The 26,024-nt window shown below is 41.3% G+C and overlaps 1 protein-coding gene across 2 annotated transcripts in view; it reads left to right on the forward strand.

Annotated features, from left to right (window-relative positions):
* Nucleotides 1–26,024, forward strand: part of NR3C2 (nuclear receptor subfamily 3, group C, member 2) — a 204,759-nt gene that overhangs the window by 142,332 nt on the left and 36,403 nt on the right. For both annotated transcript variants that reach the window (XM_009702349.1, XM_009702350.1), the window contains exon 3: nucleotides 6,685–6,801. In XM_009702349.1, coding sequence (XP_009700651.1) covers nucleotides 6,685–6,801 — 117 coding nt within the window. The remainder of the gene's footprint in view (nucleotides 1–6,684; nucleotides 6,802–26,024) is intronic.

The following is a 26,024-nucleotide window of genomic DNA, read 5'->3' on the forward strand; positions in this document are numbered from 1 at the left end:
AATAGAGGCTCTGTGAAAACTGAAATTTAGAAAGAGATTCATCATCATACTTATCGTGCTGATTTATTTGAGAGTACCTACCTACTGCAGATGGTGAAATAAAAACCTCAGGTATATGCAGTTTGTTTCTTGATAGTGCGATACAACTCCTGTCAAACAGAAAATCCTTTTCTGTATGTGGAAAATCATTGTGACAAGTCTTGGCGGTAATTTTATTTATCTCAACTGGCCATTAAAAGGTAGAAATAGTTTCTTTTTATTAATTAAAAGAGCTTATATAGATTGCAGAGATAACATCCATTTCACAGAGTCTCTGAAGGTTTCGGAGCTGGATGAAAGGAACACATCACATAGCTCAGTGAGCACAAACGAGAGGTTAGGATGTGCAGATTATGTGATTTCTTGCTGTAAGAGGCAAAGCCCTTCATTAGGGCTATAGCAGAAAGCAGAAAATCCTAGTGTTAACTTCTATTTGCTGACCAGATATTCTTGAGATGAGAGGCCTCCCTTAGAAAATCCTGATGATTTTCTGCAGCATGGTTTTTTTGTCTTTCCTTCAGCAGGGCAGGTCTGTAGCCCAGGTCAGAAGGGTTTGCAGGTGCTGGGCTCGTGCGGTCTGATGGGGCAGGAGGGGAAAGGGACAGAGCCGCGCAATAAAATAACGTTTATGGAATTGAGGGAAACTTAGTGCAAAATTGCAGCCGTTCAGCCTAGATTTTTTTTTTTTCTCGCCCTAATTCATTAGTGTTATTCACTAGAGTAACTTCTGTAAACTGGGTGGTTATGCTGGTAAATACTGGTAGGAGCAGCAGGAGGATCTTTAGAGGAGTTCCCTGCAGTAAGGATGCCCAGGTGATAGTGTTTAACACCTATACACGTCTGCTGAGCAGGTGCCGGTAGGTACTCCACACCGTAAGGCTTTTTATGTGTATCGTTGTTATCATGGAGACAATCTTCCCACTTAGGAAATATGGGAGAACTTGGAGTCCTTATTCCAGCCCAGAAGCTACAAAAGGGATCCTAGCTCCAATGTGCAGGGCAGGGCTGGTGGTGGCTTCCAGCTCCTCTCTCCTCAAACCCTGGCAGAAGGCTTGGCTGTTCTGGCAGCCTGCAGGGAGAAGACAACTTTGCCTGCAATTTTATGAGTCAAAGTATTAATTCTCATTGTGGAGGAAGAAGGAAAGTTTGGGCATTTTACATGCGTTTTGATGTGCTTCAGTGAGACGCTATTTTAAAAGTTGAGGTTTTTGTTTCAGGCTTCTGCTTTGTCTGGTCCTTAGCTGTCACTCCTGTTTTCTCACTTTCCCGTCCTTTTGCAAGGCTTCCTCAATCACGTCTTTGTCTTGGGACCCAAAGCACGCTCCGGTTTCAGACGTCATACCCGGAGTGGCTTTTGGACTTTTCCCTTACCTTTCCCAGGGGATGTTGCAGTGGGCATGTAACTCCAGCAGATGAAAAAAGATTGTTGGCTGCCCAGGTAAAAGCTGGAAAGAACACGGGGAAGGCAGGGCCAAGGAGCTGGGCGTTAGTGGCACACAAACGAGCGTGAGTCAACAACATAATGCTATTGCCAAAAGCCAGATCTGGTCCAGGATTGCGTTAGCAGGGCTGTTGTGTGCAGGATGCAGGAAGTAACGGTTTTATTGGGCTTAGCGATGGTGAAACTCAGCAAGAAAAATGCACCCGCTTTTGGGCACTCTCTTTTATGAAAGAAGCTGGAAGAGAATAAGAGGAATGATGACAGGTTTAGGAAACGTGACCTATGAGGAAAGATTGAGAAGTGGATTTGTTTAGCAGAGAGATGGGGAACATAAATCTTTCGATAGGCGTGAGATTGTTGGAAGAAGGTGGCAATCTATTACTCTGTATGTCTTGGAGGGGGTGTTAACATATCTTTCAGTTGCAGAGTATTCTCGTTTGGGTTAAATGTAAAGGGAAAGAACAGAGCTTCAAGGCCAGCTAATCTCTAGCCTAATCACATGGCTTGTAGGGAAGTAGTGGAATACCTTTCCTCAGAAGGTTTTAAGATAAATTTAGAGAAAGGGGGGAAGAAAAAAAAAACAAACCAAAACCACCTGGCCAAACTGTTAAGCTAGTCTTATCATGCTTCCATGAGTGGGCTTGAATTAAACAGTCTTTGGATCCTCTTCCAACACTATGCTTTTTTTTTTTCATTACAAAATTTAACATTTGATCATAGTAGTTGCTATTTTAGCAAGAGAGCAGAAATATAGAAGACTCATTAATGATTTGCGGTTCCTGACTTAGACTTCAAAAACCTGGGGAAGAAAAAAAATTTTAGGAGGAAGATAGAACGTGTGGAATATTTCAGAAATTTCTGTCATTTTCTAATTTTGCCTTAGACAGGAACAGAGATACTGCTGACAAATATCTGTACCCCATTCCTATTGCAGCCTTACATGTCTGGAAGTACCACGGCCCCTTGAAGAGCGCAGCAGTGCCCTGCACGCGTACATGAGCTCATCTTAGGGATGATGGGACCAATGGCTCAAGCGTTGTGCTGGAGTTTGAAACTGGGGAAAGGCACAACTGCTGCTGCAGCCTTATTTTGGCAGTAATTCATAGGCCAAATAAGAACAGCTTTTTTTCCTCCCCTTCTTTACTGCTGAATTCTGCTTGTTCAAGAAAATGTAGCAAGAGGGAAGATTGAATTTCATGAATGCTTCCTTTTTGTTTTCTTTTGTAAGCCTATAAAGCAGGGAATTAAAGAGTCTTTGCAGGTGAGAGTTGGAAACATTAAAGTATTTATGTGCCTACATTTGGATGTGTCATTCTGTGGTATGTGGTGACACAATAACCTGGAAAGTGCAAACTCAAATATTCCTCTAGCTCTGCTGTGAATAGGACAGATGTCTATTTCTTCTTAGTGTGTAACTGTGTAGTACCTATTAATTATTTATTTTGAACAGAAAATTTTCCTGGCAGCTTTTGTAACTCTGTAGTTTAGATGAAACAGGAATTAGCTCGTATAAGTGCACTTAATGGTGGCACATGTAAGAATTACTTTCATCTTAATGTATTTAGCACATGGGAGACAAGACTTGGATATCTGCTCTGTCATTTTCCAGCCCACTTGTGGGTGATTAAACTGGATAAGAAGAACTAAACTGAATTAAGCTAAACACAAACTACACAAGCAGATGGATACATGTCTTGAAAGTGTTGGATATCTAGCACCACAGAAACATCAGGATGGTCTCCATCACCTCATTGAGATCCGGAAGAGCCTTGGAAGTCTTGAGCAAGCTGCATCAATTTCAAATGTGTAGGTTTTTGGTTTGATTCTGAAGTTGAGGGACATGAGTGAGGCTCGTGCTAAACAAATGGAACGTACTGATTCATTATGAGTGCCTTTGCTTTGCTAACTTACTTTACAAAGTTGGTTTTATTTGAAACGTACCGTATTTGAGTGCGTGGAAATCTGAAGCCATTTTTTTCATTATAGATGATAAACTTTTTGAATGAAAAACTGTTCATTATTATTTCGTAGCTGTACCCTACGTAGAGGGTTTGCCTAAATGCTGATCCATTCTGTTTTTTAAGGGTTTTCAAGTTAATTCCGTTAGTGTAAGCTTTAAGATGACTGTGGTTATTTAAGTTTTCTTTTAAGAAATCAAAAAAATTGACAAGAAGACATTTGCTTTTTGGACAGACTTTGCCTTGCTTACTAGAAAAACTATTTACAGATCTTGTACCATACATTGGTATTCAGAGATGCATGATTCAAAAACTGATGAACATTTACTGAGTTATGTTTTCTGAAATTATTTGGTCTAGAGTAGATAGACCAGAAAGTAATAATTGCAGGCTACCTAAACCATTTGAAGGGTGACTTACAGAAGTATTCTGCTATTGTGGGAATATTTCTTATGAAGTCACAGTGTGACAGTGATTGAATCAAATAAACATTTCCACAATGCTTAAGAACATGACCCAGTTAATTATCCGGGGGTGCATAAATGTTAATCTCTTTTTAATAAACCCGTTAACTTTTGAAAGCAGTAGCGAAAAACGTTGACTTAGCAGGTGTACAATTTTGTAGAGCAAACTGCCTTCAGGGTAGTTCTGCGATGGGGTTCGTTTTGCAGTGCTAGAGCTGACTTGTCATATTAATAGCCTGCACCCGCCTGTGGAAGCCTAAAAATGGTATTGCAGTACTCTGTGATGTACAAAGGACATTGTATGAGCACTGAGCAATCGTTCTTGCACTCATAGCAGAAAATAACCATTTTTCCCTCCTCACCACAAAAAGATAGTATACCGATATTTGTAAGGGCATATAAACCATCTTTATATGGTATATCATTATTTTAAACGCTTTTGTTTTCTACTTTAACCTTACTTTCATGCTATCTGCGTGATATTTCTTTAGGAGATGTGCTCAAGTCAGTACAGAGCAAAAATGTAAATAGGAATTAAGTTGACTTTTCTCTTGTGTATCTGGTTTTTGTATAGATCACATCATAAAGTAAACATTGTGTGATAAGCAGATTTTAATTTTGTGATTAGCTGAATATTTTATCTTTCTGTTGTTTAGCAGGCCTACTTAAATACCAGCTGATAGATACTGGTGCTGTCACTATATTGTACAACTTGATTTTATGCCTGATAGAACTTCCTGAGCTCATATTCATGAATTATTTTGCCTAAGTTTTATTGGTTTTCATCTGTGTTGCAGTGCTAGGTAAGGTCCCTCAATAAAAACCCCGATTTGCCCATCTGCTTGTTGTTTAAATTTCTAAAGCATTATCTAAATGATGAGACCTTTGTGATATTACAGTAACACTTTGCTTACTCAAACACGATCGGTTCTCATTGCGTGAGATGCTCAGTGAAGAGATGCAAGAAACAGCCCAAACTTCCGTTTCACTGCCTAAATAGATAACACTGGGTAAGGGTAAAGGGAAGTCGGATGCGGAGATAGAAAATGACTTCTCTGAAGTTTTAAGGCAAATTCCTGAAAGAGCCCAAAGCAGAAGTCGGGTCTCCTGTGTCCCATGAATCTTCTCTTTGTCTTTCCCCTAGGAAACATGTGTGTATCGTGGAAAGTATCTTGGCACACATATCTTATACCTCTCGTCCTAAGAGCAGCTCTGTCCCCTTATCAAACCTGCATCTTTGCTCCTGCTCCCCGCACGCGTTGACCTCCTGTGCGTTTCAGTGCAACTCTTGATTCTGAGCCCTCCCCGGGCTTCTCCTCCCCACCCACGGCTGTGCTTGCTTCGGTCGTTGGTGTCAACTTGAACGTCATTTGTACAACTCTTGGGTTTCTGCATAGCTCACCTGCTTCATTCACGACCTCCTTAGGAGTGTCTCTACTTGGTTACTGGTTGGTGTTATTGCATTTGCAATCTGAATTATTTTTTTTTCCCTCTACCTTGCACACCAGACATCTTTGTTAGGAACTTGTGTTTAGTTCACGGAGTAATTAGGTTCTTACTTTACGTCTAAAATGCCTGTCCCTGAGACTTGGTAGTTCTTACAGTGCCCACTATGTAAGCCTGCAACACACTGTTGTATTTTACACAGAACTGTTGTCTTCAACTTCACATGCTGACAAATCCTGCAGCTTGCCTTACGGTCTGTTGTACTTCTCTGTGCTGTGTCCTCTCCTTTCATCCTTCCTCTAGAAACCGTCTGCATGGCTTTTTGTTGCGTTTGCTGCAGACCATTTGTTCTGGCCGCCCCAGATCCCCGTGTACCACCTCTGGATTGGGGCAGCTAAAATAATCTTCTTCTCTTGCTTCTCCTGTCACGCTGCGCCAGCCCCTCATGGCTTCCTTTATTCATCCAGATCAAATTCAAGCACCTTACTTTGAAAAGTCCACGTGGTAGTGTCCTCATCTGATACCCTGCATCTGTTTGCTCTACCTATGTTCCTACCATGAAGCAAAGCGCCTTTTGCGTCTCCAAGTAGTTAATGCCGGCCTGTTTCCCTGGTTGCCATGTATTTCCCTTCTGCTAAATGTTGTGTGTTAAATACCTGCTGTTTCCTCAGGAGTGTTTCTGCGGGGCCTCACAGGACTTGAAATGATGCGGCTGTGATTTAAGCCTGTTTGGGTAAACCCTTCAGAAACCTTCTGCTGTATAGGAGGTAACTGATTAAATCAGAAATCAAGCACTTGGTGAACTGGTTGTAGAGAGTGGAGTGTATTGGGAAAGTTAACCTCTACTTTGCATTTCTGGTTTAGATTGTGAACTTCTTTAGCATGAGAATGGGCCCTGGTTTTATACCAAAACTGAGTTGTTGGGCTGCTCTGTGATATGGCGCGTGTAAGAAGATTTGAAAAAGCTCAAACCAGTCGTTTGTATTTCGCAAAAAGAAAAAATCCAGTCTTGCTTAGACAAAAGTACTGAGAGCTCTCTTGTGAGTGACACATCAAAACTCTTCCTAAATTAAACGGCAGAGGTGCTCATAGTAAGACCCATGACAAGGCACCAAGATTATTGGGAAGGCTAAAGAATGAGATCAAATTAAACGGCAGAGGTGCTCATGGTGCCTTGTCATGGGTCTTACTAAGATTATTGGGAAGGCTAAAGAATGAGATTGAGAATGTCTGCATTACTAAGAAGCTCAAAATGACTGCGGAACAACAGAGAAGAACAAATTGGAATTATGTAAATACATCCTCTAATAATGCCTTTTGGTTTTGGTTCGTTCAGGACAGCACAATTACCTGTGTGCGGGAAGGAATGACTGCATAATTGATAAGATTCGGAGGAAGAACTGCCCAGCCTGTCGATTACAGAAATGTCTGCAAGCTGGAATGAATTTAGGAGGTAAGCAGAATATTAATAGTTTGGTCTCTTAATTTGATTAGGCAAAAGCATGGGAAATGTGCAGACTTTTTATAGTTCTGGCAGCTGCATAATCTCAAAAGTTTAAGGTGGAATTATCCTGAAGAAGTGCTTAATAGCTAATAAACTCTATTGTCATTCTAAATCAGGTTTTGGAGATACGTATTTTATAGCTCAGAAAAAAGAAAGTGGGTGTTTTATGATGACAGTAATTTTAGTGGAATTTCATCCAGCTAAAAGTGTTAAGGTTTCAAGTATTGCTTGCTTTTTTTTGGTGATGAGCATTCTCTCAAATACCGAAAAAAAATTTTACACCATCATGAAAGCAAATTCACACACAGTGAAACCTCTCAACGTCTTTTGTTGCTTAATCAACATTTATATTGATTTATTTCTGTGACTGTTGGGACATGCAATAATTTTGATGATATTACTCCATCGTTCGTATACTAACAACAAAAAGGCAAAACCTTTTCTTAATAATTTTCAAAAGTATTTTGAAAACAATATGATAGCGAAACTTATAATAGTTTTTTTCCCTTGTTTTAATTCTTCAATTGCAATGTCTACACAATTCTGGCTGTGCTTCAGTGGGTATCTTGTTTCAAGTCATCACCTGAGCAAATTGTATTACAAATCACTTTTTCCCACCACTCCTAGGTTTATTATGTTGTCTGTGAAACGGGGGTTTGGATGCTGCTGCAGGTCCTTTCCCTGATGCACAGGGTGACCCTTCCCTTAGAGTGTTCTCACTGTTCCAGAAAATTAGAACATGGTCACATTAATTCCTCCAAATCGTTTCCTTTCTCGCAGTTTGCTTTTTACCCTCCTGGACCTATTCTCCCAGTAGCTTAGTTTAGTTCTACAGACAGATTTAGCTGCTTGTCTTTCATAGGTTATATGCAAAATCCTGGTTCCTGCCTGCTGCCTGGTACCTTTTTCCACCTCCCAGACTTCTTTTTCTGTCTTGTCTCCTGGCAGAAATACTCAAGCAAGCCACTCCTTACTTTGTTGGAGAGAGTAGCCCTGTTAAGACCTCTTTCAACCTATTCCCCAATTTTGAGATGCTGTGTTGCCCCTTAGGTCCCTTATTTCTGCTTCCTAAAGGAAAATGGGGCCAGATTGTGGCATGCTGGGGGCAGACAGCTTTCGCTTGATTTTGATCTGCACTGTCGAATCTAGCAGGGGAAGCAGAATGGCACCTGTATTTGATGAAAGAGGAGCTCCATGGTAGTAGCTCCTTCTTCCCCCCAAAAAAGATGCTGAAAACGTGTGTTGGAGCGCAAAGCCCAGCTCCCTGGAGTGCTGGAAATATTGCTGCAGCCCACCAGCGGCTGGTGCAGGGCATCCTCCGTGGCCATGCCCTGCGCAGCGCCGGCAGAGCTCCCTGCAAGCTTGCCGTCCTGGATGGCCCTGTGTGCTTGGGACTCTAGCAAAATACAGAGCTGCCAGCCAACTTGATAACCTTTTGAAACGGTGACACGTGACGCTTTGTCTGCAGTGTCACGAGTTCATCACTGCGACTTCCTGGGGTGTTTCAAAGGATGCGTTCACACAGTGTCATCTGCGGGGAAAAAAAAAAAAAGGGAAGGGGGTAAACTTTGCTTGAGGGGCTTGCTTTATTTTTTGTATATTGGCTGGAATACTGTAAATGAGGAATGTATTGAAAAATTTTCTCTTGTGTTGGAGCTTGGTAGTCTGGTCGAAATTGTAATTAGTGAGCTGTATTTAATGACCTAGAAGGCCAAGTCTGCCTCTGCAGCTCACAGCTGGCGTGCGATTGAGCTTTGTGGTTTAGCCGTTTTGGTGATTTTCTTCATGTAGAGAAACTTAAGGTGAAATTCTCCTTCCTGATTTGATCCCCTTATGCCATGTGAAGGAGCTAAAATGACATAACAAGGTCCTTCCATCACTGCCACGAATGAGGGAGTGGGGGTACGGCTCTGGATGTCATTGCAATATGGTGTAAAGGAGCTAAAATGACATAACAAAGTCCTTCCATCACTGCCACGAATGAAAGAGTGGGGGAACGGCTCTGGATGTCATTGCAATATGGTGTCTTCTGCATGGTCCAGGAGAGAAAAGGCCAGGGAACTGCCACAGAGAGGTCAAGTGCCCGCAGCGTTACTGTTGGAGAGTCCCAAGGACTGCCAAACGATGCTAACGGACATTTTGGGCTTTGAGCCAGCCCAGGTCTGGGAGGAAACGTTAGCAGCTTCAGGCTGTTTGCTGCTTAGGCCGTCCTTCTTCTCTAGTGGTGAGCTTTACATTGGGCATCTACGGAGGAGCAGCACAGCATCTCGGACGCAGTGTTGGGAACTCCTGTGTGCTGTTGCAGGGAGTTTCTGATATGGTGGAGATCATCATGAAAAAGGAGGTAGAAACAGCAAGAAGAGAGATTAATACGTATTTGAAAACAGTTATTTTCTCTTAATATAAATTTCCAAGGTTCAGTATTAAATTACATTTCTTCACAATTAGCTTGAATAGACTGAATATGTTCATGTTATTATGAAGATACATTGTAACTTATAGTTTTCAGGTGGTCAGCCTAGTTTTGCCAAGAATATACATTAATCCAATAAAAATGGACTTGTACCTGTTTCTAATTTGGATTTACAGGCAAAATGTGCAAGTATTTTGTTAGGCAATGTGATCAGTAAGGAGCTGGAGGAAAATTAATTTATAAATGCAATTTAGTTTAAGTCCTATTTGCAACCTAGTACTCTCTAGCTGAGTCACAGTGCGCAGTGCTGTGCTCTTTGTGCGGCAGATCTAGTTTAAGCTCTTGCCCTCCAACTGGAAGCAAAGGCAAACACAAAAACCCAACTGTATCAGAGATACCTATGTGTTTGGTTCATGAGAAACAGAGTAAGATGATATGCAAAAGGGTCATAAGCATAGCTCAGGGCTGAAGTGTGTACAAGTTGCTGAAGCCATGAAGATTTCTTTTCCACTTGTACATAATTATAATGTTTTAGCCCCTCATTTTTTTTAAAAAAAAAAAACAAAACCAAACTCCAGTGGATCTAGAAGAAATGTTGCCTTAGGCTACAAGGTCCTGTCTCCTGTGGGCTGGAAAAGAACTTGATTCTCCTTTGCAGCTCTTCCCATCTATAAATGGGAGTGAAGGACCCCAGGCTGCCACCCAGCTCCTCCTGGTTGCTGCCATAGGGGGTTTATAAAGCAAATTTTATAATTTAAAAGTTTGTGATTATCTTCCGACTGTTACTGAAGATATTAATCTCTGTAGTGGAAAACTGGAAATCAGAAAGAGCGTTCCCATGTTTCCTGCAGCACATTTTTGCACAATCCACGATTAATCTACTGATCTTTTTCTTCTTTTTTTTGTTTGTGGTTGTTTTTTTTTTCCTTTCGGTTATATTCTTTCTCAATATTTTTGAAGCGTTCTTTCTTTTGTTTACTGTGTCAAAGTGTTACAGGTTCATTTTGATGGCATATCCTCTATTTCCCAGCATGCTAACATTGTTTTTTCTAAAAAAAATAATATTTTGATGTGTGGCAGCATGCCGTGCTTTAAGCACCTTTAAGAAAATACGTGTAATTCAGTGATACAAAATACACCTTTTCATGAATGCTCAACCAAATTAATTTGGCAGTTTTATTGTTTACCTCCTCCTTTTGTTTGTTGAAAAATTGGAGCATTTTCCAAGCTCTTATATCCTCTAATAATATTTAGAAAATTATTCATTAAGTCAGCAAATAGTTTACCTAATGATGTTCTTTTCTCAGTTTTTGTTTTGATTTTATAAGAAGCGTCTGCAACCTGTAATTTCTGCAAAGCTGAAGTTGCCAAATACCACGTTAATTCATCCTTCTCCTTTCTAGAAAGTATGTGTGCGCACTGCAGAGAGACATACCCCTTTGGCAAGCAGGACTCCAAAACTTTTTGGGGAATCATTGTTTGTTGGGGGTTTTTGGGGGGTGGTGGTGTTTCGGGGTTTTTTTGTGGGTTTTCTTGTTTTTTGGTTTTTTTAACTCCGGTGCCATATGCTAGACTTAATTATTGGAAGCGATTCAGAGTGAGCAACTGCACTATGAAGGTATGCTGGCCCATTTATGCTTTATGCTCTTTTCAAGATTCTGTAATTAATTTTCAGTTAATTATGGACCAGAATGACTTCATGAATTGTGAAGTTTCTTCCAGCATACGCCGTGATCAGATTTGTCGAGTCTCACACTTCCACACGAGACATTTTCATTTGACTCCCACCTCATACTGCTGTTCCTTAGTAGTGTCTGTCCTGGGCTGGGGGCTGTCGCAGCGAGCCACCCCCCCCAGTCCCACACTGGTGCTCAGCATGGTTTCTTATGCCAGAACCAGCTGCCTGCTTGGTGCAGCTGGTGGCTCACAGCAGCCCCTGGGGTGCTGCGTTGCAACCAGGGTGGCACGGAGCCTCCTGGTTTTGCTCCTGCTGCGTGCCTCACTCTGCTAAAGCCTGGAGAAGGGAAATGTTTTACATGAAGGGACCCCCACCCACCACCCCCCGCTTTCGTCGGCAGGTTAATCCTTGCCCCTCTGTTGCGACCTAGTGACCAGGCATCCCTCCCTCTTCCCCTGCGTGATCAGAGAAGATCCCTCTTCTGCCATGTGATGGGCCGTACATACTTAGGGGACAAAAAAAGTCTTGAGAGGTCTGTACCGTGTAGGAGCACAATCCTTTCCTGCCTTGGCTCCTGTATAAAACACTGCTGAGACTTACCGGTACTGGTCTCCCTCAGCAGTGAGAAGCAGCTTGCTGAAGTACCCTTTGGATATCGAAGGGAAATAAAATAGATTTCACCTTGCAAATTAGATAGTCCATCGCTCTGTCTGCAGAGACTGCCTGTGAAATTTGAGTCTTGGGTTTGCGTACATTTACATATGTGAGACACTTCATGCGCAAGATGCTGTGTGTGATTTGTAGTCTTCACTTGCAAGTATCCCTATTTTTGACACGTTAAAATGTTTCAGTAATCTGAAAAATAGATTAAATGAGAGAATCAGTAATAAGATACAGTCCGTCACCTTTTTGCACAGCTTTCCATTTTCTGTTCAATAACTCATACTAGTAGGGATTTAAAACTGCTGTATTATTTTCGGTTACTGCAGCTTATGTGGTTCATATTGTCGTTGTTCCTATCTTTTGAGAAAAAGAAAGCAGTAGGGAGAAAACGAGGAGAAAAAAACCCACGAATATTAGAAAGCTGAAAACAAAGATAAACTTAAATACAGCAAAAATGTATCCTCTTGGTTTTCTTTAAAGATTTCTACCAACTTTCTATTAACTAAGGTTTTATAAATCTGAAAGGAAAAAAAACCCCTGTGTGTAAGAAACGAAAGCAGTTTTCTGTACATGTATGGTTAACTTTTATTTTTCATTTAAACTTTAACTGCAAAGTATTTTGAAATGCCCATTAACTTTTACTGCATTTTTATTTGCATTTATTATGTAGCATTTTCTTCTGAGGGAATCTAGTCAATTTTTTTTTTTTTGACTTAAACACTCAGCTGGATTTCTGTCAGTTCTTCCAAGAGACTTTTACCAGTATACAGCAGTATATTGAAGTTACTTGTGGGTTTTGTGAAGGAAAACCTCATGTTGTCAATTTTTCTTGCATTTGAGCTGGACAACTTAGTTGTCGTACCTACCGATGTCTAGGTTATCATTAGTATTGTTTCAAAGAACTTTCATATTTTTCTAGGTGTGACGATTTCAAAAACATTTCTGTTAGAAATTCATGAAGTTACAAGATTGTGTTAAAATCCATGGTTTCTCTTGGCAGAGAAGTGAAGCACTGATTTACCTACTTTTATTTGCATGTACAGTATATTGAGCCCAAGCAAGTAATGTAACCTTAAGACGTAGCCTGCAACCATGCCACCTTGTGCTGTGATTTTGTTAGGTCTCCCAAAGTGTCTCATGGATGTACTCATAAGAGGAATCAGCAGGGAAATTTGTGTTGCTGCATGGAGTCCGTGTTGATGACTCTTCAGAAGAGGACATCTTTCTGCCTGAGTAAGGGTCAGTTGTTCTTAAGGTGCTGCTGTTGTTGCACCACCGCCCCACACCTCGTGAATACATATTTAAAAAAAAACCCAGTTCATCCTGCTATTTCAGATCTTGTGGGAGCCAATTTGTTCTGCAATGAACTTTTCCTACTTTTGTGTCTGCCTTCCTCCACATTACAAGATACTGCTCTTGCCTTGCTCTCAGTGTGACCCTCTAAATTTTCAACTTAGCCATCCTCAGGAATATTGTAGGTAACTATTAGAACAGTCACTTGCCACAACTGTTAAGAAACTACTTGAGAATGACGATTAAAAATGCAGAATTTTGGAGAGGGTGGGTAACGTCAGAGTAATCTCTCAGGCATTGATTAAAAAACAATATTGAAAGCGTGTCCTTGTACTTTGCATTTTGCTGATGATTTTATTTCATATGTGAAGGCAGCTCAAGAAGACGCACCGCAGTAGTCCAAAAGCACATAGCTGGCATCCAGCAATCTTTGATCAAACTCCTAATCAGGTTCATGTTCTCAGTCCTCCTTCATTTTTTCAAGTTTTACTGGTTTCAGCTCTGCCTTCTGACGAGTACCCAGCTGCCAGCAACGTTTGTCTTTTCTCCAGGAACGGCTTTTCAGGCTTCTGGCACGGGTCTGCTGAACTCCAGACTTCCCTGTTTTATCTGCTGGACGCTCCATTATACCATTCATGGCAAAACACCCTTGGTTGCCAGCCTAGCAAAGGAGCTGCAACTTTTCTGGGCTCCTGCTGGGAGTACGTGCCCCAACCTGCCTCATGTCACGTGGCGGCACTGTACGTGGAGACTCTATGGGGTTTTGTCTGATTTCAGCAGTATACAGGCTCAGAGGTTGCCCTTCCCTTGAGCGGTTCGTATTCTATACGTGGTGTCTTGCTTTAGTTCAAAACACAAAATGGAGAGAGGTTTAGGTCCTCCCAGAAGAGGTGCAAAAAAATCTCCCACCGTTGTGCTGCTGTTAGGTGATACAGCTGAAGCACAGCAGTAGCTCTTGCTTGGATGCTTCTGCCAGGCGTTCGCTGGCTGGCTTGCATGGTTCCCCTGTGCAGTGCTCATGAGCTTTTAAGCTTTTCTGTCTGTTATCAAGGTTCCAGCTTTCACCTCCAGGATGCTCCCAGGGTAGATGACATTTGTTGCATCTTGACTCCCCAGGACCAAAGCTGACTCCCCTTTTTCCCCTGTGCCCTGGTACGCCACTTCTCTGTCTTGTAGGGCATTTAAATTTAAGAAACTGTATTCCTGAGGATCCTGAAATGAATTGCTGTTTATCTTTATTGCTCATACAGATGCACAAAAGCATCAAGCCCATAACACCTCTGTTTATTGCTTTGTCTCATCATGCTGGAGCAGACCGGAGTGCTTCAGTGTTTCCAGAATTTGTTACACACAGCCCTTGGTGATGTTTTGTTTTTTCCTGAATCACCAAATTGTCATGCTTCCTTCCACAGTGCTCTAAGTCCATATCCTTTTTACTCTTCCCCACAGTAAAAGTGTAATCCCTGCTATGAAAGCATGCCTGTGTCTCCCATTCCTCTTTCCAGAGCTGCTGGTTATCGCCACAGCTCTTCTGAAACCTCCCTCTGTGGTGGTGCGTTTCCATTACTCACTTCCCCATCACTGCGAGGAGCTGTAGGAGCAGGAGGAACTTGGCCTTTTCGGTTCCGCCAAGCCATTGCTTCAGAGAGTTTCCACCTGAGTAAGAGGGTGTGAAGATTTAATTTACCGTGCCTGACACAACCTTGACCGAAGTATGGTGGGCTCGCTATGCTGAATAGTGGTTTTTTGTTAAAACCCTCATTAGTTGCCTGCAAGTGTGCTGTAGACCAATTTGGAAGAGCCTGGAGTAGAGCAATGGGAATGATCAGCAGTCTTTAAAACTTGACTGGTGGGGACAAGTTGAATTACTTGGTACTGTTTAGTGCGAAAAAAGGCTGGCAGGAAAGTTGAGGAGAGGAGCAACAAGCGTTGGTAAAGAGAAAAAGGAGATGATCTGCTTTCCATGTCTGTGAAAAGCAGGACAAGAAGTAATGAAGGAAGATGCAAGTGAGGAAACAGAAACGTATCTGTTACCGTAAGGCCAGGGGAGCACTCAAATAGATGGTCTGGGGAAGATGGGGAGTCTGTCATCGGGCGTCTTAGAGATCAGGTAAGACAAATGTGTCAGAAGTGATGAGGGTACAGTTGGCTCTGGTCTGAGCAAGAGGATGGATTGTGTGACTGTCCCAGGACTCTTCCAACTATGATTAATATTAGGTAAGTGGAGTTAAGCTCGATAATTTGTGTGCAAATCAAAGAAAATGTGAAAATGTTATTCCACGTACAAAAAGACTTCTTAGATTTTGATGTCGCTGATCTTCATTGAATGAGCTATTCTGTATCTCTGTCCTCTGTGTGACGTATGTTTTGAAGAAGCAATGATCCTAAGACTATGCACGTCATGTGCTCTTTCTTCTGTCATTGTGTTGCTTTTTTGATTGTCAGCTACTTCAGCACTTCACAGGTTTTACATTGACTCTAGAGCTGTGGTTTTACTCCAGTAATGTCACAAGAAAAAATTATTCAATCACAGATTGTGCCTTAGCACGTGAATCTGTTGTTCTTTCCCCTTGTCCTCTCATATGTACTTTGCTTCCGAATTACCTTAGTAACTTATATTTTGTTGTAAAACTTATTTCCTGCTTCCCCCCCCCAATTCCCAAGTGCATGCCTTGTATCTGTGTTTTGCTAAAATAAGTGTGAGAAAGTGGCAAGGATCCCTGGCTCAAAAAGCAGACTTTGGAGTTCAGTGTTAGTAGAAAGAGCAATCCACAGCAGGTTATGAAGGAAATGTTGGGCACATTTAAGCCTTAGAAACACACAATGGGCAAGAAGGCGGTGGTTAACAAAGAGGAAGGTAAGATGAAGGTGAACTGGTCAGAGCATTCCTGAGCCACCCAGTACCACGCATCTTCCTGCAGGTTGGTGCTGGTGATTTGTGTGCTTTTGTGATTCTCTACCATCAGTTTTCCCATTTCTCCCAACGCTGTAACGTTTTAGTACTGGAAATCATCTTCCCTGCGTAATACACCCTGCAGAAGGTGCAAGAGGAGAAAGACTGTAGAACTGAGCTCACAGGACCAGTCCACCCTGAATGGAGAGTTGAAGGGATTTGTCAGTAGGGAGCAGAGAAGATACTGATGTGGGGCGGCTCTCCTGACCTCAACACCATCCACTTGTTGTACTGGAAGGGAGTTGAGGAAGCTGATGTGTGGCTTCTGGGTCTGTCTGCACATGGACCAAGCACATTCAGGCACGTCATATAGACATCGTCTTAGAGAGACGTGTGTCAATTTTAGTCATTACTGGCATTTCATGCACAACTACTTCAACTTGAGGAGAATTTAGACATGTGCCATGCTGTCAGTCACAAGGAGATACTTGGTTTCATGGTTCAGGTGTTCAGCTCATACATATGGGTAATATTGCAGAGATGCATTTTCCCTGGAAAGGTGGTTAATGTCACATACAGAGTGTTTCACTAATGTTCAGGGTGATTTATTGAAGCAGGAGATTAACATGGTTGTATTCTTTCTTCTTTTTTTTTTTTTTTTTTAAATGAGTAATCATGAACTGGATGGTGAAAAATATGGCTGAGACGACTGCAGAAGATAAACAGCCAGCTTGTATTTCACAGATAGCATTGCTGTTCCGGGAAGTGGGGTAGCTGATTTCTAGAAGATGAGGGACGGACAAGCAGTATTGAATGTATTAGAAATAAGGTCATTTGAGAGAAATCTGAGTTGATAAAAACTGGAGATATGGAAATCGTACAGGTGAGGAGATGGAAATATCTCAACATTTTTGTTACTTGGGAAAAATACAAGTGGGGATGTGGTGCGTTACGACGTAACCAGAAAGACCACAGAGGGAAGTGCAGCCCTTACCAAGCTGAGTTCTAGTAATAGTGGTGGAAGAACAAAAATGAAGCGTTTAAAGCATGGCACACTCTTCAGCATGGAGTGGAAGCGTGAGCACTCAAGATATGGGATGAGAGGTGCTGCAGCAGAGTTTACATATCAATGCTTTTGAAAAACTCTGAAAAGCTCGTTGAGTACCTGTGTTTCCAGTGTAAATACAAAGAGGAAATTTCACATGCAGTACATGTCTGGAGGACTATATTGGGAGAATCGAGGTGGCTTAGTGTTATGGTCAGGATGAAGGGCACATAAATCATGCAACAGACTTAGCATTGGGTATCAACCCAAATAAAAGCAAGAGAGAAGACTTGGACGAGGAACGCCTGCAGAAGGTTGGACGGGAACGGGTGTCTTGGGAGGAAGGTTGTCACTTGGCACAAGGCAGAAACCAGTGATGATAGCCAAGATCATTCAGTCTGGTACAGTGGAAGATTTCAAAATCTGTTCTCCAAAGTTTCCGTCACTTTGTTTTTAACCAAATTATTACCAATGCTAGCAGCAGTTCAAGCTGCTGATGTCTTCATTGCAGCAGGTGTCTTAAAGTTGTAGGCGACAAATACTGGAATTGTAGGTGACCTAATCTTTGTGTTCGTTGTTGGTATTTTACTGCTAGTCTTTAAATCTATTTGATGAATAGTCAAAAGTATTGGTGCATTTAGTAGGCAACACAGCTCAAAAATCATGGAATTTGCCGTATGTTTGAAGAATGAATAAATAATCAGTAAAATCTAAGTTTTGGGAGCATGTGAAAAGGGCTGATTAAGATTGGCTTTCATCAACATTATAATTTTCTTTTGTAAGCTTTTTTTAAGGCTTTGTTTATTGGATGATTTAAATATTTAGTAAATACATTTCTTTTGAAATTAACAAAGAAGTACAAGAGAGAGTTTTATATACCAAAAATGTTAGCTATGAGATTGTATTATGTCAATTTGGGATTTTATATGAAATATATGTGGGGGAAATTTTCATATTTTAGCCATTTCTCATTAAAAAGCTTTATCAAAAACAGCTTGATTTGATTTTTAACAGGAAACCACTAATTGGCATTTGGTAAAAGTTGTTCCCACACAGGGAGGAGTACCCCTATGAAACTGTTATTTTTCAATTAATTATCACTTTGAGGATTGCTGAGAAACAAGCAAATGTGTTAGACATTTTCCCTGACAACCTAAATATTCCTGTAAAATGCACTTTGGAACTCAGCTTTCTTTTGTCACTTTTGTCCGCTATCTCTTCACAAATGCATAAACCTGAAGCTCGGCATGGCTAAAAAAGGGATTAATTCCCTCTGTCTCCTCCCCATACTGTCTCCAGTGCCACCTCCTCTTGATTGCTGTGGACATCACTGTCCCACTCACCAGACAGGTAGGTAACCTGAGCTTCATCTTTGAGTCAGACCTCAAAATACACAAGATTTGGTCTGGGCTTTCACCTTAGTTTTTCTGAGGCAACTGTGCCGGCTTCCCTGCCAGCTTTGCAAGGCTGCTGCTTTTATCCGTGCTACAGAGGCCATCCCTGCGAGCAGATCTCTGTGGCTATGGATCCACAGCCCTGAATCCTGCCTGCAAAAGCCAGCACACCGCAGTGGAACCCGATCTTGTTCCATGAGGTGTGTGCAAGCACTGTCGCAAGGTGCCACCTCCCTGTAGGTGTTTGTATTTCACCCCTCAATCTCTAGCTGTAAGTATAATCAGAAGGAAATATGGAATTCTCATTAAAATATGATAAGATTTCTCATTAAGTCGGCACGTAATTACTTGAAATAGCATTCTCCAAAAGTAGCTGTGAGTGGTTTGCTGTCACGCTGGAAGGGCATATGAAATAGGGTCCTGTTGAGGGTCAATTCTGGGTCTACGATTTTACTAATTACTTACGTAACAAAGTAGAGAGCAAATACATAAATCTGCAAACTTGGAAATTCTCCTTTGTGGCCAGAATCAGAATTCAAAAGCATCTTCAGTTCTAGTGTCTGAAACCAACACGATGGCGTTTTCAGTAAAGTGCAGAGGGTTGAGAAGTGCAAGCTGAGGTGTGCAAGGATGAAATACCTGAGAGCAGCTGAGCTTGCAGTGAAGAAAGCAGCACGGTTACAGGATGATTGTATGTTAAATTTAGAGTCAGCGATGTAAAATTGTTGCAAAAATAGGCAAATCTTGTTTGAGACTAAGGCATTATTCTGTTCTTGTCAGAGCTGGCAAGCGTGGGCCTGATGATTGTGTCTGGTTTTTAGCACTGCTGGTCAGGGTGGTGGAGATGAGGCAACTTTATGAAGCTGTTCCTGTGTCGGTGGGTAGGATTAGCGGTACGTGTGTCCTTCCTGATGGACACATCTCTCATCTCTTCTTGAAGATCTCCAGTGTGGAAATCTCTGCTGTGTCCCTTGATAACCTATTCCAGTTTCTCACAGACCTCTACATTTAGAGAGGTTTCCTTAATATATAAACTGAATTTTCCTTCCTGAAATTTCATGTTGTGTGCCTGAAGAAAGATGTATACAGACTAGAGACCACCCAAGGAGGAAGAAGGATAATAAGCTTAGGAAAAAAACCCATAAATCTGTAAGGAAGAGTTGACAAAACTCAATTTGTTTTGGTATAGAAGAGAGAAACATACTAAGGAGGCCGTGATACCAGTCTTTCAATACAAAAGTGGTGTAAAAGAGGGGACAAGAATGGTTAAGTTGTTCTTTATGGCCACCTGGGGAATGATGAAGAGAAGTCAACTTCACTGCAGAAAAAATGATGCGACATTGGGGATGTTGGGGGAAAACTGAGTGGTTAAATGTTGGAGGAAGATGGGGGATATTGCAGGATTCCCCTTATTGGAAATTAGTAACATAGTGGGTTGGCCAAAGTATAGTTGATCCTGCTCAAAGCAAGAAGATAAACTGCTTCACGTATATTGTTTCTGCGCTTTACAATGCTGTACTGGGGCAGCATTGCACTGCATTGTGTATTAGAATCTGTTCCAAACTACGAGCAAGCAAAGTAATAAGCAGGAAATATTTACCTAGTTACAGTCAGTTTTATTAGTAGTTTAAATCCAACTAGAATAAAGAATCAAAATACGTTTAAATGAACACAATGAAAATAGCGTACAATTATGTAGATTAAAATGTGCATTAAAAGCTCTTTCTTTCACCTGTGCTGTACCTCCCTTTTTGGTGTACTGAATGGGAACCAAGAGCAAGAACTACATTTATGGATGTGCCTGAATCTTTGTAGGGTCTGACCAAAGGCGAGCGAAATGTGACATACCCATAGATCAGACTTGATGCATGTTTATTCCTTGTCTTTAAGCTGTCCACTCCTGTCAGATTAAAGTGTTACTTATTAATTAGTAAGCAGTTGTGAATGATGTTGGCAATGCCAAACTATGTCGTTAATTCAGTTATGCCTACCATTTCATTCTACTGAATTCAGTCATTGGCTGTGAGCTTATTCTCCAGTAAAAGCTTGCTTCTGCTGGTGGAGGGTAAGAAATTAGGAAATACCCATTGCTTTGTTAATAACTATACTGATTCCTCAGGCTCATGGCAAGTGATACCATTTTCTATCCCTTCCTATCTCCTCTGGGTCACAGCTGTCAGAAACAGATTTTAAAATTTATCTTGCTATGTGAAGGCAGGACCTTTATTTTCTTCTTCTCCAGCTGCAGTCTGTCTTTCTTTGTATATTTAGACAAACTACTTGGTCTCTTCAGCATATCCCAAATGCCAGTGCAGAAATCACCCTTGAAAGGCCGCTGCTTTGCAAAAGCAAAGTCCTTTTGGTAGCGTCTTACATGAGAAAGTAACCTTGGGCTCTCCTTTTAAGTGCCTGTACAACTTGTGCCCTGCTTCAGTAGTTGCCTTTCATTTCCTTCCTCCCCTTGGTCTGTCCAGTCAAACCAGCGACCCAGCCGCTTGTCCATGTGTCTCCCAGATTTGTACCTGGCCCTTTCTCTTACACATGGGACAACGCTCGGGGTCACATTTAGATACCTACCGCAGCTCTACCTGAAAAGCGTTGGTTTGCTTCCCAAAGTGAGTAGTTGGTTTATGAAAGCTTTAGCGTCCTGTCTGGGTTGTTCCCTTCTTTGTTTCCTGAAGATTAAAAGGTGCATGTGTGAATGCGCTTTGTGGAGTGAATGTAGAGGGGATGATGCTGTAAGATCTTGTTTGCATTACTGCTTTTCACTTTATTCCATGCATTTGCGTGCATATATATGTGTGCATGTATAAATATATAAAATGTCTGTGTTATTATCTAGAAATTTCTCAGCAAAATCTCATACCCATTGTGCTAGACACTTAAGTGAAAAAATGTCTGTACTAAGATAGCTCAGAATTTTCATATATGTCAAGATACAACAGATTTGGGGGAAGGGAAACCCTATTTGTGGTAGCAGTAAAATAGCTAATGAGAACAGATGTCAGCTCGCTGAAGTAAGTGAGGCAAAGGCAGCAGGCAAACATGATGAAAAGATTCAGAGGAGAAAAAAGTGGCATTTTGATGGAGCATTTATCTACACAAAGGTGGAAGCAAGCGACAAAATGTGTATGCTTGGTGAGGGCTCAGAGAAGAGCCTACCCAAAGGCTTTTTTTTTTCCAGTCCAATTTTTTCCCCTTTGTCTTTTACATGTATTTACTCAAATTGCTGCTTTCTCTTCTCATTTACCTGTTGGTTTTTTTTTTTTTTAAACCTCCATCACTTTGTGTTCTGTACAGTGTCCCTTTTTGTTTCTGCTTTTCTTCTGCTGATGATGTCTGCTTTACACGAGAGGTAGTGTATGTTCTTATAATGTGCTTTGATATCATTTGCTGATTCAAATATGTTCTGCAACATGGATAGAATAAAGATCTGTTGAGTCAGGATCAGTTTGATCCTGGCTCTGGCAGAGCTTTACATATGTGATAAATAAAGCTCTTAGTCATCTATATCATGTCTTTAGCTATGCAAATAATCATTGGGTTTTTGATAGGCAACAAGGCAAGCTCTGGATATAATCTTTTTAAAACAACAACAAAAAAATCTGATTCCAGGGATTAACATTGCAAGTCTTGTAATTCACTCTACATAGAACTACGGATAATTTTCTAAACTTCAGATTTTGCGTTAGAGCGCTGGATGCCAGCATAAATCTGCAGAGCATTTTAGATTGTTCATTTGCTAAATTTGAACACTGATACAATTCTGCAACAAGATACTACCTTCTTATAAAACTACTGAGTTAAATCATAATATTTATGGGTTCTTTTATCTACTATTGATACCATTTTGTTCTTTGACCTTTTTGGACCCCATTTTCTTAACAATAATGCTGATGAAAATTACTAATTTTGAACCTATGAAAAATAGTTACCAGATGTCTGGGTGTATGGAGTCCATAACTTAATTTGTGTATATTCCCTGGGAACAAAGGGAGTATAGATTAGCTCCCTATAGACCCAACTTGTATAATGTGTAAGTTTACTATGGTATTTTTAAAAAGAGCGTACAGTAGCTTACCTGTCTTGTAACTACCCTAAAACCTCAAACTTAACCTTTAAAAATCACGGATGCCATAGATTTGTAGCTGATGTTCACGTTAATTTGTCTTTGGAAAACAATTTACGATAGAGTCGCATCCAGTTTAAGGTCCTGTTATTTGACCTAGAGTAGCATGCACCGCTGCAGATGACCAGAAGCCTATTCAGTGTTTTACAGATGGTGCGAAAACTCCCCATCCTGAAATCGCAGGCCTCCCTGTTTTGGCTTTGTGACAGGAGTCTTACAGATGAAGGGTCAATGCTAAGAAACCAGTTGTCCAAATCTCAGTTCACCCCAGTCTCCTGCCAATAGCTGTTTTCAAACGATTAAGCCCTGTCTTTTTGCTAGATCATAAGGCTGAGGCTGTAGTAAGCAGGGAAAGATGTTAATTTGCCTTATGGTCTTAACACAAGACTGCGTTAAACTGGTTTTAGTAAGGCATCTCAGCCTTCCTCAGTGCCTCTGCAGCAATACCGTCATCCCTTTCTAGGCAGGTGGGACTGGCATTGAGGGTGATAAGCAAGCTGGTGTTTGCGGGCTGCTCTCATTGAGGTCTTCCAAGCACATGGAACGACGTGTGGTTTTGCAGGATTTTCAGGCTTTTCTTTGAACATGTTGGACACAGGCCTGTTCATATTAAATCCAGGTAAAGCTCTGCCTGTTGCTTCCAGCGGAACAGGGACTGCTGTTTGTAGTCAGACTTGTAGCTTATTTATTCAGTTCCTCTGTTACACTGCCATTTATTGTTAGACCTACAGAGACGGTCTGTTGGATATGCCTTTTTAAAGTCCAACTTTATGTGACTTTTCAGATGCTTCACCTTATTTTTCATTATTTTTATTGCAACATACAAGACTTTCTAAAATAATTATTCAGCGAAAGTTGTGTCAGGTATTTGATGCATTATCCTCAGTTATATCTGCAGTGTGTCTTTCACTATTGTTTGTTTTTCTTCAACCCTTACCCTATCTCAGACGATTTAAAAATACAAGGATTGTAATACAATATCCTGGCTGCAATAATGCCGAATAGGAGGAGCAAGAAGTCCTGCGATTAGAGATAATATGCAGTCACTGGCTGTGCAGCCGTTGGATGAAAGTCTTGTCCTAACCCCAGGTGGGCTTCACCCTTCAGCTTTGGCACATGAAATGCCCCATGCGTACCCCATCCCCTGGTCTGCATGGAGAGCCTGGGGCTTCTGGAACATTTCCACGCGGCAGTCCTGATGAGCATGGCTTTTACCCACCGATTCGGAGGCGGCTTGGTCGGTTTTATAGTTGGTTTTGCAGTTAGAGAGAAAATGTGAAAAACAGCTTCAAAAGACCGACTTGGAGTACGTACTGCTCAGAGTTTGTATTTAATCTTTAGTTGTTGGTTTCTGTGGGAGTTACCAAACCAGTTGAGCTATAGCACTGGCATGAAGCCAAATGAAAAATACAGTTTTCTTCACTGTAAACATGACTGTCAAGCAGTAATGTTTTTCTCAGCTTCATTTTAAAGGCATTATAATGGAAGAAAATGAAACTAAAACACGTTTTTATGCCAGTATTATACATGGAAGAATGTTATTTCTTTTTTTTTTTTAATGAAAAACTCTTAGAGAATAGAACATAAAAAATTCTATCTTAATAAATATGTAATCAGTTATCTGTGTTGCTGGATACTTGATGGAGTTGGTAAACCGATACATTTCTTACTCTGGTGAGGTTATGGTGAGAATGCTTTTTTTTTTTCACCTCTGCAAACATGAAAGTTATGTAAAGTTCTTTATTTTCAGTCCTTTTTTGATAACAGAAAAAAAAATAGCGCCTGATAAAACTTAATGTGTAGTAACAGCAAACATTAATCTCTATCCACTCCTTCAGGCTTATTTTTAAACTCTCTTTTCAGTGGCCAGTAGCTTTGTTAACTCATCATCAGGTATTCTGCTGAACTTGGCCATCCGTGCTTTGCTTTGGGGATTTATTTTGTTGAAAAATGTGTAAGTTCAGCTTTGCCTTTCTAAGATGAATTAAACTATATTTAATGCTCACCAGGATGTCGTCATGTAGGTGCCACTGCACCAAACGGGGAACAACAGCATTGCACTTACTTTTCAGAATCAAATTTATCAGAGTTGTCTGCTTTGCCTGTAACTCCCTCCATTTTATTTTGCGGAGTGAGGAAAAAGCTTGTTTAACAAAATGTCTGATCAGCTGCTGCTTTGTAAAATGGCTTTTTGGGTACTAGGAACAGAAATTGCGTCTTGAAGAATGGATGTCAGCATCAGTGTAAGTTGATGCACCGGAGGATGAAAAATCCTTCAGTTGTGCCTTGTTGTTTGAATGAGCTTTTTTTAAGAGTTTCGTAATAGAAGAGAACTAAACAGAACTGGAAGGGACTAGGGTCTTCTTGTCTGTCCTGTCTCTTGAGGCAGAATCAGTTGCAGTGAAACCTTTCCTGGCAAATAACGTGTCTCGCCTCTTCCTTATAACCTCAAATGGCAGCGATTCCTGTGTTTCCCTATGTAGTCTGTGCTAATGCTTCAGGTAATTAGGAAGTTTTTGTTAAGTATGTGCGGATAGTTGAACAACAGAATTTTAAACTACATTTTGTTAGGACTGACACATTTCATTTGCATATCGAATCCTTTTATTAAAAAATTCAACCCGCCTCACTTGGTCTGGATGTTTGCAGGCATAGAGAAATTAAGATATTGTTGAAAGCAGACGTACACGCTGTAGGTGAATAATGGAAGTTACGCAAAGATCTCTGAAGTTCTTTGTAGATCTCCTGAGTGATGATAATGCTTAAATCAGCCAGGAAGAGCCACCTTTCATTGTGTGATGGAAACGACACCAAACTGCTGTTCAGATTTTGCACTTACCTCTCGGTGCAATACGTGCTGCAGTAGTCTGCAGTAGTAATGAATTGCATTCAGGTTTTGAAGATGGTAGTCACGGAGTGGCTGTTTGACTGGGCACCTTCAAGAGCTTACGTATGAGTGGTAACATCGCTGCTTTCTATCGCAATGTCCATGTTTACCCTAACAAATAAGCTTTTCTTTTGGATCTTGGGATGAGCCAGCTCCTCAGAGTTCAAGGTACTGTCCCAGCAAGGAAGTGTTGAAAACAACAGGCTATTGTTGCACTTGGGCGTGCGTTGCCCTGGACCCTGGGCGTCTGTATTCTGCCTCCCAGGCGCTACGAGCTCCGTCACAGCCGCAGCCCTGTGGGCAAGCAGCCCCAATTTCAAGGAAACAGTAAAATGCTAATGGCTACTGTCGCCAGCAAAGGTCTCGGTGCAACAGCAGCTCCGCTGTTGAGGAGGGTTTTCTGAAAAGGTGGGTTTTTAAGGCGTTTGTAGGAGAGTAATGAGGTAGGTTTGTGGATCTTCACGGGGAGTCTTCTGCACCGTAATAAGAGGAGTAGGAAGAAGCACATGGAGCAAGCTTTGAAAACTTCCCAGGTGGCAGTGGCATGGCATGCTGAGCTGGAGTGGAAGTCAACGTTTCGATAATGGAGAGGAGGGGTGAGATGGAGGCTGGCCAGAAAGGATGCTGAAACTGCAGAAGAGGCACTATATTTAAGGAAAGATAGGGAGGGGAGTTGATGACAGGGGAAAAAACTCAAGGAGATAGACTTGGGACAGGGCATGGACTATGAAGGGTGTTTGCAGTAGTATTCTAAGTAGGAGTGAGGTAGACTTGTAT

The sequence above is a fragment of the Cariama cristata genome, unplaced genomic scaffold (assembly GCF_000690535.1).
Source record: "Cariama cristata isolate BGI_N322 unplaced genomic scaffold, ASM69053v1 scaffold1226, whole genome shotgun sequence".
NCBI classification, from domain to species: domain Eukaryota; kingdom Metazoa; phylum Chordata; class Aves; order Cariamiformes; family Cariamidae; genus Cariama; species Cariama cristata.